At 55.3% G+C, this 19,918-nt stretch overlaps 5 protein-coding genes across 5 annotated transcripts; 3 read left to right on the top strand and 2 right to left on the bottom strand.

Annotated features, from left to right (window-relative positions):
• Positions 1-957: 957 nt before the first annotated feature.
• On the top strand, positions 958-1,885 carry Rev1 (DNA repair protein REV1; the record flags this gene model as incomplete). Its single annotated transcript, XM_036645102.1, has 2 exons — positions 958-1,679; positions 1,741-1,885. 2 exons carry the CDS (start codon positions 958-960, stop codon positions 1,883-1,885), a joined length of 867 nt encoding a protein of 288 aa, XP_036490094.1.
• Positions 1,886-3,601: 1,716 nt separating this feature from the next.
• On the bottom strand, positions 3,602-5,900 carry CGCS363_v013252 (Uncharacterized protein; the record flags this gene model as incomplete). The annotated part of the gene is made up of 4 exons (XM_036645101.1): positions 3,602-4,044; positions 4,108-4,849; positions 4,910-5,439; positions 5,516-5,900. 4 exons carry the CDS (start codon positions 5,898-5,900, stop codon positions 3,602-3,604), a joined length of 2,100 nt encoding a protein of 699 aa, XP_036490095.1.
• Positions 5,901-9,559: 3,659 nt separating this feature from the next.
• On the bottom strand, positions 9,560-10,162 carry ccg-6-0 (Clock-controlled protein 6; the record flags this gene model as incomplete). Its single annotated transcript, XM_036645100.1, has 2 exons — positions 9,560-9,829; positions 10,010-10,162. The coding sequence occupies 2 exons, from the start codon at positions 10,160-10,162 to the stop codon at positions 9,560-9,562; spliced, it is 423 nt and encodes a 140-aa protein (XP_036490096.1).
• Positions 10,163-15,928: 5,766 nt separating this feature from the next.
• Positions 15,929-17,080, top strand: TP53I3 (Quinone oxidoreductase PIG3; the record flags this gene model as incomplete). Its single annotated transcript, XM_036645099.1, has 3 exons — positions 15,929-15,941; positions 15,993-16,354; positions 16,460-17,080. 3 exons carry the CDS (start codon positions 15,929-15,931, stop codon positions 17,078-17,080), a joined length of 996 nt encoding a protein of 331 aa, XP_036490097.1.
• Positions 17,081-18,198: 1,118 nt separating this feature from the next.
• Positions 18,199-19,911, top strand: CGCS363_v013249 (uncharacterized protein; the record flags this gene model as incomplete). Its single annotated transcript, XM_036645098.1, has 7 exons — positions 18,199-18,291; positions 18,407-18,542; positions 18,609-18,790; positions 18,849-18,885; positions 18,939-19,006; positions 19,063-19,448; positions 19,509-19,911. The coding sequence occupies 7 exons, from the start codon at positions 18,199-18,201 to the stop codon at positions 19,909-19,911; spliced, it is 1,305 nt and encodes a 434-aa protein (XP_036489564.1).
• Between the last annotated feature and the right edge of the window lie 7 nt (positions 19,912-19,918).

Here is a 19,918-nt window from a genome sequence, read left to right as displayed (position 1 = left end):
CGTGGGCTCGTGTGTGTGCGCGGGTGGGCATGTGCGTCGGTCGATTGGTTGAGTGTGGGCTCGTGGGAAGAAACAATGGTTGTTTAGGGAGAGGGGCGTGTCGGTCCGGTGTTTACATTAGGCTGATGATGGTGTATCCGTACCTGCAGGAGTCTCCGAGGTTGAAGCTGAGGTGAAAGGTGAAAGGTCCCCTATGGTCGAAGCGTTTCGGTCATGCTTTTGGCTTCCAGCTTGCGGAAGGTTCCGAGGGACTTTGACGTGCACATGCGCGCATACGTACGGCGTACTGCGTACTGCGTACAGGTAGCTGTGAAGAGTATGCAGGGCAGCGCAGCCGGAGGTGCCTCACGTTGTTGGAATTGGGAGCTTGGGTAGGTAGGTGCGTCGTACACTGACTTGAAGGAAGACACCCGGGCCTGGTGAGAGGCACTACCACGCAGCACCAAGTTACAAATAACCTCCCAGGTTGTGGAGAGAAACACACCGTCAGGTCGTGTCTCTCACCGGGACTGGGACTGCCTTCGTTCGTTGCGCTGCACCTGAACCGGGCGCTTCCCTTCTCTTCCCTTCCCTTCCCTTGGAGGAGGAGGAAGGAACACACAAAACAGGGTCACGTGCCCCGCGCCTTCTTCGCGCCTGGATTGGCCCTGATGGTCCTGCACTTTGTGCCTCCCGTGTTGCGGCTACGCGTCCCTCGCGTTTGGGAGGCTGTCTTTGTTTGGTGGGAAATAGAGGATACACTAAAAAAAAAATCCAAAGTAATCGTCATTTCGACCAGTCGTTTCCCATTCCGACCCATGGACTTGGACGACGTCGTAGTCGCAGTGTTGACGTGCATGAACTTCTTATTCCCTACCTAATATCAACTGCACGTCGTCCAACCCGACCCTTTGTGCATCAAGGCAGAAGGAAAAAACGAAAAAGCAAAGAGGCGTTCCTCCTGCTACATACAACACGATGCCGCCGCCAGAAAAGACTCCCCTGCCGCCGGCCGCGAAGCCGCGCTTCAGCAACAACTTCGATCCGTACAATTCCAGCGCTACCGGCCATCAACGCCCGGAGACGGCACCCGGCGCGACTCTCGGGTGGCGGGACAGCCGAGCCCGCAAACTCGCCGGGCAGTTCGCTGCGGGCCACTCCGGTGGCGTCCGTATGAGCGATACCTACGGCGCTGGGAGCGAAGACTACGATGAGAAGCTCAAGATGGTTGTGCCCAAGAATGTCAGGGCACGGGCAACGACAAGCGTTGCCGATATGCTCGCGAGGCCGGGGCTGATGAGGAGCGGCTCGTCCATCTCTGACGCTGGATCCGCTACTTCAACGGCATCAGCCGTGAGAGGAGATTCAACAAATGAGGAAGCCATTATGGAGGCCCGCAGGAGGGAGGACGAAGAAAAGGAGGAGAAGGCAGCTGTTGGACGTGGCTTGTTCGAGGGCGTAACTGTCTATGTCAACGGCAGCACGCATCCCATTATCTCGGATCACAAGCTCAAGCGCGTGCTGGTCGAGAATGGCGCCCGCATGTCGATACACCTCGGCCGGAGGCAGGTTACGCACGTCATCGTGGGCAGGCCGGCGGGAGTCGGGGCTGGAGCCGGTGGTGGCCTCGCAAGTGGCAAGCTGGAGAAGGAGATTCGCAAGGTGGGCGGCTGTGGAGTGAAGTATGTTGGAGTCGAGTGGTATGTTCTCCTGGTCATCTCTTCTTCATACCTGCAAACATGTACTGACAGCTTCGGAAAGGGTGCTCGAGAGTCTAAAGGCAGGAACTCGGTTATCGGAAGCACGGTTTGCACCGCTGAAGGTTGCGAGAGAGGGGCAGAAGAGCGTCTACGGCATGTTTGGAAAGCCACCCTCGACAGGTCCTTCCGCTGGTTCGGCTAGTTGATGACCGATCATTGTTGCGATTGCATATGAGGCGCATGAAGTTGGATGACGGTTTCTACATGGGTTTGAAGGCTACTTTGCATACGCACATGGCATTTTGGGGGACTGGAGACATCATGATACCAAGCATAAGATGGGCAGGCAAACTCTTTCTAGCATACGAAGCGTTCTTTAGCATCTTCTATCCCTTGCAGATTCGACATTCTCAATGTTCCAGGCCCATCCAGGGGCCTCTCAGGCTGGTTCGTGCAGCATCACTATCCCTTGCCGGCTGTGCCCATCGAGAACAAAGGGAAAACTACACCGCAAGGATTCCCGTCCGATTCTCTGCGCAACACAACACCGCGGAGATCTTGCCCGGCCCGGAAAACATGCTCCTCTTCACAGCATCAGTGTGGTGACACAAAGGCTCGACGACCCGTAGACCCAAACATGGTACGACGGGACGACTCGACACGGGCGGGCGGGCAAGCATCAGGTCGGTCATTTTTTTCTCCTGTCGCGGCACCGGATGCAAGCCGTTTCGTTGTCGGGGAAAGGGAAAATGGGGAGCGTGCTTGCGGACTGGCCTTGGTTACACCGCCAGGGATCCTAGGAGAGGGGACCCAGGGGAGGAGACACGGACTACGAGGCCATGGTCCAAGTGAAGGACTGGGTGTTTTCTTTGCGGTCTGTATCACGCAGCTGCGGGCGCGTGGTACTCGTAGCGGACGGGTTCTGATGTTGCACCGTCCGTATTTTCTTCTCAAGTGACATCCGCTGGACGAGGACACGGGATCTTGGAGTGGGTTCAGCACCTCGTAACGTTATTTCCAAGTTTTGAATGGGAAGAAATGACTGGATGCGTGTCGAGGGCTCGTGGGGGGCGAGCGAGGGCTTTGTCAGACATGTCGAACGAGGAGAGCAGATTTAAGGGTGAGCCGTCTCGGCGTGGCGGTGGGTTGTGTGGTTTTGCGCGACAACCGTTGCGTAAAAGCCTCTTGTGATTCCCTGGGCCGGACACTCCCGTTGGAAAAAAAGTTGGGACACAGGATTCGATATGTAATCATGTCCTCCTGGTCTGATGCTGGGGCATGCGGTGCCAGCTCAGCAGTGCCGTCATGTTGGGAAGTCGCACAGCATGGCCGGGACGTGTTAGCCGCGCTGCCGCAAGCGCAGGATTATGTGATATTATAGATGGTTACGTGTGTGCTGTTTGTCGATCGGTGGTAGTTCGATACTCTTGTACCTGGACATGTAGTCTCTGCCTCTTGTGTGCTGATTCGATGAAGTTAAACTTGTCACATAGAGTACTGCTGCCGTGGCGCTTTGGAACGACATACGAAACTCCTGCTTGTCACTTAGATGGGAATTCGTTGGGGAACCCAGGGAAAGCATCAAAAGATTTGCGGGATGATCTTCTCAGGTAGGCGTTTGATAGTTCATGATTTCTTCCGTACGTGCATCAAAGCTGATGGACGCGAAGTAGACAAGTAGTCAGAGCTTGACAATGGACAGAATAAATGGCGAGTCCAAATACATCAGCTACCATCAGTTTGAAGAGTCACAAATATCCGCAGTCTTGCCTACAACCTGTCCGGGTTGACTTACAAACCCTGCATGGCCAATCAGTTCACATTTGTCCCTCAAGTCATCGCGCAATTCGTACCCGCAACCAAGACCAAGATCTAATACTCTGTATTGTTCAAAGAACGCTCGCTCTGTTAAGAAGTCTAAGTTACAGCTTCGCCCTCGCCTCTGTGCTCTTGTGACCATCACCCTTGATCTCCCAGTACTCCCTGACTTTGGCCCTCGCAACCTCGACCGCGCCGGCATCCTCAACAGTGCTCGGCACCTGCACCTCCTTGTCAAACTCGCCGTGGACCGCGTTATCCAATAGCTCCCTCAGGACACGACGCAAAGTCTTACCGCTGCGTGTCTTTGGAATCATGCCCTTCCCCTGGATGAGCCCGCCCAGCGTCGCGATGGCGCCGACCTGCGACCGCACCAGCGCCTGAATCTCGTCGGCGAGCTTGCCGTCGGGCACTGCCGAGGTCGGATGATCGGGCGTCGAGAGCGTGATGAAGGCGAAGGGGAGCTGGCATTTAAGGGCGTCTGGGATACCGACCACGCAGGCCTCGGCTACGAGGGGGTGGGATGTGATGGCTTGTTCGAGGCCGCCTATGTTGTACACTCATCAGTCTTCCTACTCACATTTCAATGTCAAGGGAAAGTAAAACCTACCGCTGGATAGACGATGGGCGCTGACATTTAGCACATCGTCGTTCCGGGACATGACGTTGACGTAGCCCTCGGCGTCAATATAGCCCGCATCTCCTGTATCCAGCCATTTCCCATCAAAGCGCTTAAGGTATCCTTTGTAAAATCGCTCCTCGTCCTGCCATAGCGTCCTGAAAGCTGTCGGCGCGAGTGGCAGGCCGAGGACGATGTTCCCCATCGTGCCTCTGGGCACCTCGTTGCCGGCATCGTCCACGATCCGCACGTCGAAGCCCGGCATCGCTTTCCCAGCACTGCCGGGCTTGATCTTGGGCGGAGGATGGTCCCGGACGTCCGTCTTCCTGTCTTTCCCCGCGTGCGGCACGAGAGCTCTCCCCGTGATCGGGGAGCCTGCTTCGGTAGACCACCAGTTGTCAACGACGTGGGCGTCGACTGCTCCGTATCGCTCGAGGAGCTCCTGGTACATTGTGATGATTGCCGGCTCGGACCGCTCCCCGGCGAGGAAGAGACCCTTGAGGGTCCGGAGACCTCCGCGCTCGCCCACTTGCCTGAGGAATTTGTTCTCGGGGTCGTCGCGCTTGATGGCGCGCAACGCTGTCGGGGCCGTGAACATGGTGTTCACCTTGTACTCCTCTACTATTCTCCAGAAGGCCGACGCGTCTGGCGTCCCGACCGGCTTGCCCTCATAAAGCACCGTTGCCGCGCCGGTGAAGAGAGGGGCGTAGGCGATGTAGCTGTGCCCAACGACCTGTATCACCAATCGTTAACAATGATAACAACAACTTGTTGTGAGAATGTGTGGTCTCACCCATCCGATATCAGAAGCCGTAAATGACACACACCCGGGACCGTGGATGTTGAAGAGATAGCTGATCGACAGATGGAGGCCCACGGCGTGACCGGCAGCGTCTCTCAACACCCCCTTTGGCGACCCCGTCGTCCCGGACGTGTGGATGATGTATATCGGATCCGTTGACTTGACCGGCACACACTCTGCCCTGATCCCCCTCGCACGACAGCTCTTCACGATGCTCTGCCAATTCCGCTCGCCGTCGTTTCTCTTGATCGGATGCCATCGGATCTGCTCCCGCTGCCAGACGATGACTTTGTCGGGTTTGTGGGAGGAAATGGCGCATGCCTCCTCCACGAGAGGCTTGTAACTCATCGGCGGCTTGTTGCCGTCGATGCCGCACGATGCCGTGAGGATGGCCACGGGCTGTGAGGCCTCTATGCGCTGAGCGAGCGCGTTGGGCGCGAAGCCGCCAAAGACGACAGCGTGGATCGCGCCGAGACGGCTGACGGCGAGGATGCCGATGAGGGCGGCAGGAATCATGGGCACTGGGAACCCGTGTCAGCTTCTCTTACAAACTCACAGAAACTTCCGAGCGGCTCCCGGTGAAAAGATTGGTCTTACTATACACTAAGACCACATCGCCCTTCTTGACGCCCTCTTCCCTCAGAGCCCCGGCGAACACCTCAACCTCGTCGAGGAGCTGCTTGTATGTGAGCGTCTGCTTTGTTCCGGTGACCGGGCTGTCGTAGAAGATGGCCGGTGCATCGCCCTTGCCGTCGTGGACGTGTCGGTCGACACAGTTGAAGCAGGTCGAGATCTCGCCGTCTGGGAACCACTCCCAGGAGTCGTGAGTGACGCCGCTCTTGAGCGTCTTCTTGGTAATCTTTAGCGTTGATGTGGGTTTCTTGTGCCAATGCAGATGTTCCGCCTGATGAGACCAGAAGCCCTCAGGATCCTCGAGTGAGTGCCGCAGGACCTCATCCTGGGGGTGAAAGTTGTCATTCATATTTGAAGCGGTGAATCTTGTGTAGTTGATTGAACGATCCAAAGCATGTAATAAGGCAATTGCACTTTCACGATGAAATGGGCTCACACACAGTCTATAAGCGATCCGATCACAGCGCATGAAGCAGGGAGCACGACGTTGGCCTCGGCTCTCTGAGGCGTCCCGGGCAGCTGGAGGTTTGGGAAAGGGTTGAGACGGATGTATCACGGAGAAAAGAGACATAAACCATGGACGATTGCTGACGTGCTCTCTCTACGGTAAATGCGCTGGCGCTGAGAGGCAGCTTCCCCGCATTCCGTTGCCCCGGGGTAGATGGGCGCCGCCCATCGTTGCCGACCACACCGACGTCTCCAACCGAACTTGGCGGCTTCCTTCGGCCGGGGAACCCCACGGGGTTACATGCGCGTCGATCATAACTAACTATTGCGCTGTGAAAATATGATTGAACAGTGATTTGAGGATATGCATGAGTTGCATGCCTTTTTGGCAGACTGGGGACGTTGGAATTTGGAGTCGCCGAGAATGACTATCAACAAGTTCACGGGTTCAAGTGCAATCAGCTAACCTTCCTGTTGTAGTTGCGGCTGGTCTTTGACAAGAACAGTTGCGACGAATATTTCGGAAACATGGAAGCCAGAAGGCAAATTGGAGTTAGTCGTACGGAACAGGCCGAGTTTCCGCGGTTTCCTAACGGCAACGTGCTCCGTCCTTCAAAGACGAGAAATCGCCGACTTTACCCCATAAACCGATGAGATCTCCGCGAAAGGACCCCACTGGCTCCCCGCGAGACCCATCCTTCCCGTAGATTCTCCTCGGCTCACCGAGCTATTGTCATTGAACTGAATGCAGCAGACAGGTCCTCCAACGCTTTCGATGGCTTGGCCACCTATAACCATCACGCAAGACACAACTTGCTTCTTTGCTGACGTCGGGTGCAGGCGACCTCGTCGGAGAGTAAACCAGGAGGCTGAGTCCATCATGAGGCCGAGACAAGAACAGAAGAAAAGAAGCCGCCTGATGGCAGAGGCAAGGGGGCAAGTAAGGGCATCTTAGGCAACGTTAGGCTTTAACGGTGGCAGCGTTTCAAGTCAGGCCATGTCCAGAATGCTCCTTTCCCTCATGGTCCCTGAAGAACGCACGCGAACGAACGGGAGCAATTGAAGCCATAGCCAGGTGAAACAGAGAAGAATACACACAACCGCGCTCAAATGCAACCAATACCAATTTGACAAACCTACCCAGCTCTTCTTAGCAATTATTCCACTTTTCGTTCACAACCCCCCGCGGACTAAAGCAAACCGCGTATTGTTTCATGCACCTCTTTTCGTGAATCCAAATTAATGAAGATCGGCGTGACGAGGCCCGGACAAGTTGCTAATCTCGCTTTGCTGCGGGGTGTTGCTGGCCTTGTGGGAACGGGCATGGGGTGTCAGGAAACGAGTGATGGGGGTTGAAAAAAAGGCCTCGTTCTCCAAGGGCCCCCAAGGGAGGCGGATTAGAGAATTGCCATTTACCAAAGATTCAGGAGAGGTGCTTCCAGCACTTGTTTCGCGGGAAACGCAATCTTATTATCTCGTCTCGGGTTCTCTTCTGCAGTCGTGCATCTTGATTTGACCGCATGATTCTGGCGCTCCAGCTGTCTGGCTTGTCAAGTACCAGGTTGTTGCTGGCCCAGGATCTGAGGACATCCATCCATTTGCTGCGTGCTCTCTCCAATGCGAAATGCAGTAGGTTCCACCCATCCATCTTCCGACGTCCCGTCCAATCCGACCTCCCCAACCAACCCACCGCCCAGCGCTGCAAAATGCAGGTACGGCACAGTGGCGGCGCCTTGGTGGTCCCGACGTCCCCTGAAAAGAAAACCGCCCGATAGGGATGGACGAGATTGAGCAGACCAAACAACCTTATCCAAGGGGGAGGGACTGACTGCACTGCAACGACACGAGGCGGTCAATCACTCCAGGGGAGGGAGGCCAGGCGGCGGCTGCAGCTTTCAGGCCGTTCAGCTCTCGGCCTCAACGCGTCTCATCAGCTTCGCCGTCTCCTTCTAGCCTGCCCGCCTCCGTCCTCGTGCAGTTCAGCTGCGTGCTGCTGCGGCGTCGGATGAGAAGGGAAAGAAAGGAACGAGAACGCCCGCTGCTCACCTTCGAGAAACGCCAAGATGGAACCACCCCCATTTGCAACCTTCTCCTACATCCTTTCGATCAGAGTTCGAAGACGTACCTGAGGATGGTTTGCGCTCAGGCTAGGGCGTCTTCCCTTGCGTTGTGTGGTATTTTTGTGTCTCGACGGTCGACGATGGGCGCTGGTCCGTCCACGCGTGTTGAGATCCGACCCGGCACGGCACGCACGTTGTGTGGCGTCCGCGTCTCAAACCGCCATTCCTTTCCGCGCCGCTTCGATGTCTCTGCACGGCTTCGAGAAAAAGGGGAGGAAAACCTTGGATCTAAATCGAGAAACATTGTTTCTTAGAGTCAATCGGGCGAGGCGCTTTTGTTTGGGCCTTTGCGGGATCACTAGACTCCAAAAAGTTCGAGTCAGATCTTTTTGTCCGGTGAGTCGCTGCGAGTGTCTTTCGTCTTTGCTGTGGAATGAAGGTCATGTTGCGCGATGCATGTTATGCCCGCGGAGTCAGTTCTCGATCGTCGACAACGAAGCACAGCTTGACGTCACCTCGTAATTGCTAGCTTCACGAAGAGTCAGATCAACTCCACATGATTCAAGTATAGAAATTCCGCAATCTGATTGTGGCATCCTGGAATGCTGTCAACTCGGGAAGGGTCGTTGGCAATCGTGAGACGACCGTGGTTCACCTGCAGGGAGGACAGAAATTGTACGTGGCGGACCAAAACTGGTCTCTCAGCAATGTTCTATTGGGCGTACTCAGAGACACTGTGGGAATTGACAAGAGACCATAAAACATCCACCCATTTTCTGCTGAAGAGAACTCGGGGTTTTCCATGCTCGCCGTCTCAATACAAGATATCGACATGATCAAAAATTGTACACGAATGGAGATATTAATGTTGGCGGAGGGCTGGCGAACATGGTGGGGAAGCGCTTCGAGAGAAGAATATAGTAGATTTAGACTTTGTCAACAGACAATCTGCTGCGAAGGGGAAGACAGTGGACAACAGATGACCTATCGTGAATCGCATTATATTCCCATTAAGCCTCCCGAAAAAAGCCTTTTTGGTGGTATGGACCGCACACATTTGGTGATAATCCTCAGTGGGCGCGTTGATTTGTGTGGAAAACGGAGCCTCCTCAAACAACCCGAGACAAAACCGTTTGTGTTAGTGGTAAGCAAGTACAAGAAGTTGGCAGTATTGACAGGACTGCTACGACCAAGCCTGGCCAGAGGAAAAAGTAGTCTTTCCAAGCGCGCAAGTCGTAGCTGCCGTGATAAATGTACCGGGTATTTTCCGTGGTCGCGTAGAGTGATGTTCCTTCTCGCTTCTCTTTTGACTCCCCAAAGTTCTCTATATTCCCGAAACTCCTCTCCCTTTCGTCCCTTAGAAAACAAACACAACCATCCAAGCTGATGGAAGGTTCACAACCGCTCTCCAGTCATTAGATGTCGTAGGCTCCCACGAATTAGGATATTATCGTACTTGCGTAGGGGGAGACGTGGATGGCGAGGCGTGACCATGGTTGATTTAGAGGACGAAGGCAGCGAGACCGAGGACACCGGCCAGACCGGCACCGGAGAGGGCAGCGGCCTTGCCAGCACCGGCGGTAGGGACGGAGACGGGCTTGGTGGGGGTGATGGCGCCGGTGGCAGGGGCGGTCTTGGAGACGGCGGGAGTGGCGATGGGGATGGTGGCGTTCTTGGTGGGAGCGGTGCAGGTCTCGCACTTGACGATGGAGGAGGTGATGACCGGCTTGGTGACAGTGCAGGGGCAGTCAGTGATGGTCAGGGTGGTGGCCTGTGGAGGTATGTTAGCTGGATGTTGTTGCGCATGTTGAAGATGAGGCTGAGCGAGGCCCTGGGAGAGATCGCAGAGATTCGCGGTGATCGGCGCTGAGCGTGTTCTTGCTGATCATCCCCGCGTCTCTCAGGAAACTCCCGTTGAAGCCCGGCCCAGCCTCCAGATTCGTTAACGTACCGAGGTGACGGTGTAGGTCTTGTCACCGTGGGTGATGACAGTGGCAGCCGGGCAGTAGGTGGTGTAGGCAGAGACGACCTCGGTGACGTAGGTGATGTTCTTGTTGGCCATGGCGCCGGCGGCGAAGGCAAGGACAGCAGCGGAGAACTTCATGTTGACGGTTTGGGGGGAGGGTTGGTTGGAATTAAAACTCGAAGAGTTGTAGTTGCGGAGTGGTTGAGGATTAGGGCGTTGGTTAACGAATGAAAGCGACTAAAAAGTCTGGGTCGGTATTGGTAAGTGAGTGTGGGTGAGGAGGGAAAGAGAACAGCAGTCGGGATGGTCTGGAGGAAATGGACTTATATACAGATATGGACGCAACACAACATGGGGACTGGGACTGGGTTGGGGGTGGTGGTGGACTACCTTAGTCCTTAGTGTGAAGTGTGGATGAACCGCTGCCAGCACCAGGCGTGTACACTATTCGTAGGCGTGTGCTACCTCGCCTTGCAGCAGGGTAACGGACGGTCCGCCGTACGAATAGTTCAGCGGTGCCTCTGCCCGGCCATGACGGGAGTGGAGCATCTCACTTTGGATCTCCTGCTTCTGGAGATGAGAAGAGGAGCGAGCTGGACCGGGAGGTGCGAGGAGGGCACACGCCGTCTGGCCCCTGGTCCCCTGCTAAGATAGGCTTGCCAGGGGGCCCGGTTTTCCTGTTGTCTTTTCCCTTGGACTGACCAGCTTATTTCATTTTGGACAAATCAGAAGCGAGCAATCTGAGCGAGCTTCTGGGACTGGGGAGTGAACACGAAAGGAAGGCTGTACAGTGGTGGTTGTGGATGAAGGTGGACGACGGTTGAGAAAGGGGGTGGATCTCGTTCCTCTGCTGTCTCTCTCGTGGTGTTTCTAGGTTTGTGGCTTTGGCAACGGGGAATTGGCTTGACTGGCTTGGGACGACAAGACTAGATTCATTGGCGCCCCTTGGCTTTATCGAGCGGAAAACGGGAGTGGAAGTGATTTGGGTGGTGTGGTTGCGCAGACAAAAGAGAAGTCGGCTAAACATGGGAGGCCAGCCTAGAAGAGCGGTACGTACCCCAATTTTGGGTGGGTACGGGACAGATCAGGGGTGCACAAGTGGGTGTAGGATATGCATTGAAAGGGGAGAGACCTTGTGGAGAGGGGGAAGACAGAGTGAGAGAGAGTCGAAGACTGGAAATCATTTGCCCATTCACTCCACCTGGTCATGACTGACCACTTAAGAGTCGGAATGAGTGAAATAGCACGGCAGCAAAAACCATGCAGTAGAATGGGCAGACAGTGCGGGAAGGTGCCTCAAGCGCTTGCTTTGCCCGATGGTTCGTTGTCTTCGTTTGCAACTTGACATTCGCAACAAGACAACTCAGAAACACACCTGGATACTTGAAATCAGTTCGTTTCCAGTCCAGCCCAGCCGGTGAGCCACTGAACCAACCCGAATCTGCAAGGAGGTCGGTCGAGCGAGATGAGTCGATTCAAAACCGCTCAAGGAAGCAGAGAGGGCAAGGTAAGCTTGGTTAATTTCGGTGGGGTCGATCATCAACCAGCACCAAGACTGCCAATAGTCGTACGCAATGCCAATGCTTGTCCTCACATGCTGGGCTTCGTTGTCACTGTCCAACTGTTCCTGGGCGGACATGCCTGTTTGACGGCGGGGATGGTTTGCTTGACGTGCAGCCGTGATCCGAGATTCCAGACCGCTCCTGTCGACCGTCCTTAGTATTCGTATCTTTTATTTGACTGCAGAATGCGCTGCAGTCTCCCTTGTCGTGCTATTCGTGGCTCACGATGCCTGGACGCGCCCGACACACTGATGGTTGGTATTGCCATCCACCAGTCTGTGATTCCAGCTGCATTTCTGACCTGGTGCATGCTGCAGCCGCTGCTGACGGCTGACTGTGACTGCGTCATGAACGGCAACCAAGTGCGCGAATCAGGTACCAGACATTGCACTAATGCAGGTACCGTCCGTCGCTGCCGTCGATAAACATTCCAGTGCTTCAGGCGAGATCGGCTGGGCCAGCTGTGCACACTTTCGGAGCCGCGGGCCTGGCTAAATCGACCAAAAATAACGAGACCGAGACCAGGCGCAGCCACCATGAGTCTCCGGAAGCTAGACATCGCGTGGCGGCTGGAAAACGGCCTTATCGAAAGCCACGGCTGGCCGAACCCGACCTCATGTGGAAAAGACGAGACTGCCGCGAACCCTAGCGATACCGGTAGGCAGGCTCGCATGCTTGTTGGCCACGGCATGGCGACAATGGCCAGCCATAGGCGCCATGAGATTTGTGCGTTTGCATGGCGTGAAACCGTTGATGAGACTATTGTCCTGAACAATGCTGTGTCCAGGTTCGCAGGTAGGGCTGCCGTCTTGGTGGTGTTCTCTAGGTACGGATAGAAATGCATGGTCAATGAGGTAGGTTGGCGGAGACGGCGAGTCGGGTTCACCGGGTGCCTGACTGTTAGCACTCACCCGACCTCACCTGCCACCCAGCCGGAAAAATATGCCGCAGTCGAGTCAGGGGTGACCCGACCTGTCCTTCACCCTGGACTTGCTGGTACCGTAGGGCCAGTGCCTTCTGTCTTCTCAATTTCCCGATTTCCCACAGTGATCCAGCATTCCCTATCAAGCACTCATGCCCGTTGTACCTAGCCAGTGCCATTGGCTAGGCAGGTAGAGAGGTGTCATCCTCCTCGCCCAAATTGATACCGTCTCTGGCGTTTCCGACCGTCATATCTGCATTCCTCAGAAGGATCTGGCAGTCTGTTGACAATGACTTCCATTGTCAACGACCCAAGACAACCACGGCAAGCCCAGAACTTCCATGGAAGGGACCAAGCACCGGGTGGAATCCTGGACGAGTCCGAATTCAGACGAAAGCCCCGTGATTAGGCCCTGTTTCGTCTGACCACCCAGCGCTTAGACCAAAACATTGGACGAACTGCAAACCTGCATTGCAAAGAATTGAGAAAACATTGGACGGCTGTCATCACGTCTCCCCCTCGGGCAATAGGGAAGCCGCGGGCAGCTCGTCCCCCGCAAGACGACCAGGGCCTCCCGCATGAGGACCTTTTACCGCGCATGTCAGAGTCTCATCAGCACAGGGGGCCAGCCCAACGGTCCCCCGGATCCCCAGGACCCTTTCCTTGCCATCGAAGATGAGTTGAAGCAAGCCAGCCGGGCCCTGACTGTCACTGTTCTGATTTCGACAGCCAACAGTATTGATTGTCCTTGCTTTTGGCGGGGACAAAGGCGGAGACCAGAATACGGTTATCGCTCGGAGGAAATCAAGATGATCAGCCGTATTCGTCAGAGCCGATATCAAGATCCAGTAGCACGTTGCAGAGATGAAAACCGCGGGCACCGATTCACGGACCCCAAGTACGGCCAGCGACATCATCGATGTTGAGGCAGTGCGCATATTGCAGATTATTCGGGCTGGACGGGAACCCGATTGAGGCACACTCAACGGTGATGGCGGCTTCTCTGCGGGCTTGGCCATCCTCCTCGTATCATGCCACGCGCTTTTTCTGTAGGCGCCGTGACCTGGAAAGCTCTTTCCAGGATCCCATCCGTTGACAACATCTTTTCAAAGGCATCCTGCAGCGTCTTCGTAGCCAAGAACCGGGCGAATGGCGAAAAATGGCACACCAAGGCGCCGACCATTGGTGATGGTTCTGCTGGGTTGGACCAGGCTGGGCGGCCCAGATGGAAGCGATCCCGGTTGTCCGCCTCTGTTGTATCTCGAGAGCCACCGAGGGCTTAGGAACGGCCGCTCCGCGCCTGGCCGTCGGCATGGCTTGGCCTGGACATGAAGCTGTCGACAAGCTTCAGTGAACAGCCTGCAAAGCATAACTGGCGAGAACCCAGAGAACACGCAAGCACCGACGCCGGTCCAGCTTCCCGCCGCGGGTCATTCGCCCCCGGTGGCCAGGCGGCCTGCAGATGGTGCCCGGTGGTGATGGTGGTGGTCTGTGCCGCAAATATGGGCTGGCCTTCCACATCATCTAATTTCCACAATACACAGACCTTGGACGACTCAGATGAACTATTGACCGATCCTCATCATTCCACCCCTCCTCCTTCTTCCTGCTCCTACTCCTACTCCTCCTCTTCCTTCCACGCTGTCAGCTCACATGTGGTACGTGGCACAGGAAGCGGATGGCATCGTGCCTGCAGCATCTTCTTCCTGCTTTTGGGCTTTAAGGAAGGCAATGGTCCGAGATAACCTCGTCGACCAGGCATAAAGGCGCCCCAAGTCCATGTCGCGTCATCATTTTTCTCCTTGTGGATGTTTTGGCGCCTTCAATTCAATATTTCCGGCCTTCGTTTTTCTCTCGATTCACCTCGTATCCTTCCGATTGGTCCCACTGGTTGTCACATTTCCGAGAAGATGCTGCACTCTCCGGCCTGCCGAAATTGACAGCTGCCATTCCCAAGGATCATTGTCCTGTCATCATCTTTTGATAGGCTCAGAGTTCCTCTTCTTTCAGCCCAAGTTACAGATTCTCCGCTTAGCACAGGATTTCCGGGGTAGAATCGACAATCTTTCGGCTGCCTGAGCCGGCCGCACATCACATCCGTGCCAAACCCCAGGTGAATCATGTCAGTTCTCTTGTGTGGGCTAGTCGCTCTACTGTTCTCATCACATCGCCTTCTGGGAGTGCGGTGGTTATTTTCAACTGCGAGTATACGATTACCCGGCCGACAAACATCAGGACTCTATGGGAAGTATGAGTTGGTCTGTCGGTTGATGAAATCCAAGTGGAAATCTAAGGACAACGCTAGCCACTCATCACGGCCGCCTGAGAAAACATCTCCATTGCGAGACCATCGTTAAGAATGTTTCCAAGTTAATCGTTTAGCAAGCAAACGCGGTCTTTTCCTGGTGGGTGCAGTCTGACAAAATCACTCTTCGAATCAAGTCCGCCACCCACCACAGGCCGGCCAGTCTCAAGGAGAAAAAAGCGTTGCTCAACGAATTTACCGCGTAACAACTGGGAATGGGACCACTCGTGTGCTCCGAGCCAACGTTTTGGCCTGGCCCGGAAAGTTCTGAAGGCTCTCGAGGCTCATCTGCTTGGTAGAGAAATCCTCAAGGGCCATTGTCCGAATCAAGTGCTACAGTCCGTCCTTGTGCTCGCACCTCAAAAATTCATCTTTTGTTGGCTTCGAACCAGCCATGCTATTCAGCTACGACGACGTCTCCTCAGAGATTCTCCAAGAAGGGATACTGACATCTAGACAAGGATTCATTTCAGCCCTAATCCTGAGCAGAAGGTAGTTGCCGTCAACGCGATCGCGGATGCGATGCAGCCTGTTCCCAATCAAAGACCCACCGATCGAAAAGCATCCCCAATATCTGCAAATTCTCCTAATAAACCACGATTGGCGAGATGAGCATCAATGACCGACCAGAAGGCCCAGTCAGCACGACCGTTGCGAGAACGAATCTACCTTAGACCAGTTCCTACCCCGGTAACTTGTCGGACGTGGTCCAGATTGTGTCAAGTGTGGGTGCTTGCGATATCGAACCCTGGCTGAGCACCTCAGATAGGGCTGGATGGCGATCAACCACGGTTGTTTTAGGTCGGAGGGTCCGCCCGCCTGCGGGCGGGGACGGGACGGGAATGTCGGTCTTGATCGCCGCGCGAGCTCCACGACCACATTTGGCGGCGCTCCGACTGTGTGTATTAGTAAGTGGAACAGGACGGAACCGCGGAACGTCATTCAGCACTCGGAGTGAGGGGCACCGGAATTCGGCGTCACTCCAGCTCCATCGATAGACAGCCCCAAAGAGCAGGAAATTCATAAAACACTTCTTCTCTGAACGCGTCATTTCTCTACCAGTTCCTTGAGATATTCCATTGTACGAGTGAATTGACGTGAAAATGGCTTCAAAAATGAGAGCTGTCGGTAAGCGGTCCTGCGGCCATAGTCTCACTTCGCCGGCTCACAGATTCACAGACATCAAGGACGGCAAGGGTCCGAAGGAGAACCTTTTCATCAACGCCAACACCCCGAAGCCGGCACCGGGCAATGGCGAGGCTCTCGTGAAGATCAAGGCTTTCGGTATCAACCGCATGGACCAGATCCAACGCATGGGCAACTACCCGCTCCCGCCCCAGGCGCCCAAGACCCTCGGCGTCGAGTTCAGCGGCACGATCGAGTCCTTTGGAGATGGTGAGCACGGCAGTTTCAAGACTGGCGACGAGGTGTTCGGCCTTGCGTACGGCGGCGCGTATGCCGAGTACATTGCCGTCAACAGCAAGATGCTGCTGCACAAGCCTGACTTCCTCTCCTGGGAGCAGGCCGCTGGTATCCCGGAGGTGAGTTTTGAAGGAGCACGACTGCCGAAGAACCCCACTTCTTTTCCACCCCCTTTCAACGGCATCACAACGGCGCGGTCTTTTTCTTCACTAACACTACGGTAGACCTGGATAACGGCGACACAAGCCCTCATTCTCGTTGGCGAATTCTCAAAGGGCAAGTCTGTTCTCTGGCACGCCGGTGCCTCTGGCGTGTCCATCGCTGGCATCCAGCTCTCCAAGGACGCGGGTGCCTCCGCCGTCTATGCAACGGCCGGCTCGAAAGAGAAGTGCGACTTCGTCGTCAAGGACATTGGCGCCACTGCAGCTTTCAACTACAAGCAGGAGGACTGGGCCGAGAAGATCAAGGAAGCGACCGGCGGCAAGGGCGTGGATCTCATCGTGGACTTTGTCGGCGGCACCTACTTCCAAAAGAACCTCGACGTCGCGGCGCGGGACGCGCATATCGTGCTGCTAGGCCTGCTCGGCGGTCCGCAGATCGAGAACGCTAACATCGGGCCTTTGCTGTACAAGCGCATTAGGATCGAGGGCAGCACCTTGCGCAGCCGGGATGTCGAGTACCAGGGCAAGCTGAGGGACCGGTTGGAGGAGTACATTCCGCATTTCAAGACGGGCGCGCTGAAGGTCGTCATCGACACCGTGCTCCCCTGGGAGGAGATCCAGCAGGCCCATGCGTTGCTGGAGGCGAACAAGAACTCAGGGAAGATTATCTGTACCATCTCTTAAGTGCCGAAGAAGCCACTGAGCCTCCGTAGAGTGTCAAACAGACGCCAAGCTTGTCACATCTTCTCGAGCTGATGCATCGTCGGTGATAGTTGGATCCTCCCCCCGCCATTCGCGAGGGGCGGCCCCTGTTGGATAACGACCGAGGCCCTTTGGCCAGCTCTGGCGGCCGCTGTCACCCATCAGCTTGGCTGGCGTCGCCACCCAACGGTACGAAGCTGAACGAGACGGTCTTCTCAGCGGTTTCCGAGTTCCCCTGGGCGACCACCAATGTGAACAAAGGCACTCGTCATTCGATTTCGCCTCGTGTGGCTGCCCCAGGTCATCTCGCAGAACCGCAGACGAGCAGGTTGACACTGACAGCACCTTGCCTCTTCGAGGAATGTCCACCTTCCACCTCGGTGTCTTATCACCGGTAAAACCCATCCCCGGGACGCTCGAGCATTCTGTGGCCTGGATGGCAGAGAATCCCCTCCTTTAGAGTTTTTGAGGCTTGACGCTTGCGGCGCTGGCGAGCTTCTCGCTTAGCTTGCTGCTTTCCCCAATTCTGTGGCATTCGCATCGTAAAAGCACCCCGAAAACCTCGCGCCTTTCGTGGATCTTCGTCTGGCCCTGTCTGGTCCAAGTCTCAGCGTGTTCTGACTGGTTGCGGGGTGCATATGGCGGGATGTGAGACATTCCAAGACGTGGCGAGGACCCCCCTATTTTCTTTCTCTAGGAAGGTCCTCTAGTCCCTTGGGAATTCCCCGTTGAGTGGTCCGTCCAGTCCCTGGATTGCGACGTGCTTGGCCTTCGAGCCGGACTGGCAACGGATAAAGGTACGGTCGACGCCGCTAACGACCTATCGAGCCCTAGGCCCTGGCGCTATAGGACCATTCGCGCCCATCTTTGTGTCGGTACCGTCGCCCGCGCTCGTCATTTGCGGATCCAAAGAAGAGGATGAAGAGGGGAGAGGGAAGTAGCGCCTGGCGGCGTTTTTGTTGTTTTCCCTGCGCTGTTGGTGCGATCGTCTCCGTCATAAACTGAGTAGAAGACAAAAGCTGCACCTGGTCCGTCCTCCCACCGGGTCTGACTCTCTTGTCCTGTCTTTCCCATTGTCTCTGTGTCAGAAAAGTCCCATGATGCTGACTCTGCGGCTTCTCGTCCTCTTGGGAGTGTCGTGCCTGTTGAGGCTCACGGTCGCCCAGTCCCTGGCTGATGCTCCACCATGCGCCGTTAGTATTCTCACCTCATCTCATGTTTGCTTTTGGACGTATCTGGAAGTGAAGGCAGAAACTCTGCTTTGACCGCGGTGCACTGATCTGATGCTAACATACTGGCGACCTCCAGCTCAAATGCTTTGGCCAGGCGCTGGCCCAACCACAGTTCGCCAACAAGACACAGGCCCAGCTGTGTGTTGATGAAGGCTTCAACACCGCTGTCAGCGGGTGTGTACAGCCAGCATGTACCGTCATAGAGTCGCTGTGTAAGTAGATTGAACGCTGGGGTATTCTTTTAAAGAGTTCACGAGGGGTGGCTAACACTGTCGCAGCTTTCCTCAACATCTCGAGGACACTATGCGGCCTGCCCGAGGCAGACCATCGCAACGAGGCGAAGGTGACGAGTCTCGCCATGTTCGGCGTCGCCACCGTTTTCTTCGCATGCCGTCTTGCCGTCAAGGTCCTTCGGTTCTCTTCATGGGGATTCGATGATAGTTTGATGGTCGTCGCATATGTATGCCTCTGCAACCAACTTCAGATGACATTCATTCACTGACATGAACCCCTCTCAGGCCTTCTTGATCCCATTCATAGTCTTGATCCAATGCAGTAAGTCGACAGAGCATAACTTGGACCAGAATCATAATTGACGGTGACTTTAGTGATCCCTCAGGGACTTGGTCTCGACATTTGGGCCCTCAACGAAAACCAAATCACTTCTTTTCTAAGGGTCAGTACCTTATTGGTCACCGAGACCTGCTAAGCATCATCCCTAACATTCGACAGCTTCTTCTGGCCGTACAAACTCACTACATTTTCATTCTGGCAATCATCAAAGCCTCCATTCTCTACTTTTTCCTTAGAATCTTCCCGGACAAGTGGTTCAGGAGGGCTGTGTGGGTGACACTGGCCTACGATCTCTTCGTCGGCTTCATCTTCATTGTCCTAAGCTTCGTCCAGAGACAGCCTACATGGCTCATCTGGGAGGGCTGGCGCGACAAGGACCCCCGCGGTGTCGTCCTCGATCTCAACAAACTGGGTCTGGCCCACGGCGGCATGAACATTGCGCTTGACGTGTGGATGCTCGTGCTTCCCCTGACGCAGCTGTACAAGTTGAACCTCAAACTGAGGAAGAAGCTTGGCATCATGGCTATGTTCTGCGTCGGCATCTTGTGAGTAGCTCTCGTGCCGCAAAAGCCAAGGGAGAAGGTTGAAAGCTAACATGAGTCCAGTCTCACTGTCGTCAGCATCATTCGTGTCAAGAGCTTGGTGTACTTCGCTACGTCATCCAACGCCACTGCTGATGCGCGCGGAACCATCATCTGGTCCTGCATCGAACTGTGCACTGGAGTAGTCGTCTCTTGCATGCCCAACGCACGACAGCTCTTGCGAGAGGGCACTCGCCAGTTCAGAGATGTCACCACCAATCTGACAGGCAGATCTGGAACAGGCGACTCGTCACGTCGCAGATCTCACAGAGTGCTCCAGGATCGATCACTCGAGTTGCGAGTTGCAGTCAACTCACCCAGTGCTACAACGGCATTGGCTGACAAGAGCGCATGCAGCAGCGCGACCACGCCAAACACAAGTCATGCTGCCTCAAGTTTTGCAAGCGAGACAGATTTCAAGGTGTAAATATGGC

This window comes from Colletotrichum siamense (genome assembly GCF_013390195.1).
Source record: "Colletotrichum siamense strain Cg363 chromosome Unknown KSG_Cg363_contig09, whole genome shotgun sequence".
In the NCBI taxonomy this organism is placed as follows: Eukaryota; Fungi; Ascomycota; class Sordariomycetes; order Glomerellales; family Glomerellaceae; genus Colletotrichum; species Colletotrichum siamense.
The sequence above is the reverse complement of the archived record's forward strand: the minus strand, read 5'-3'. Positions and strand labels throughout refer to the sequence as shown.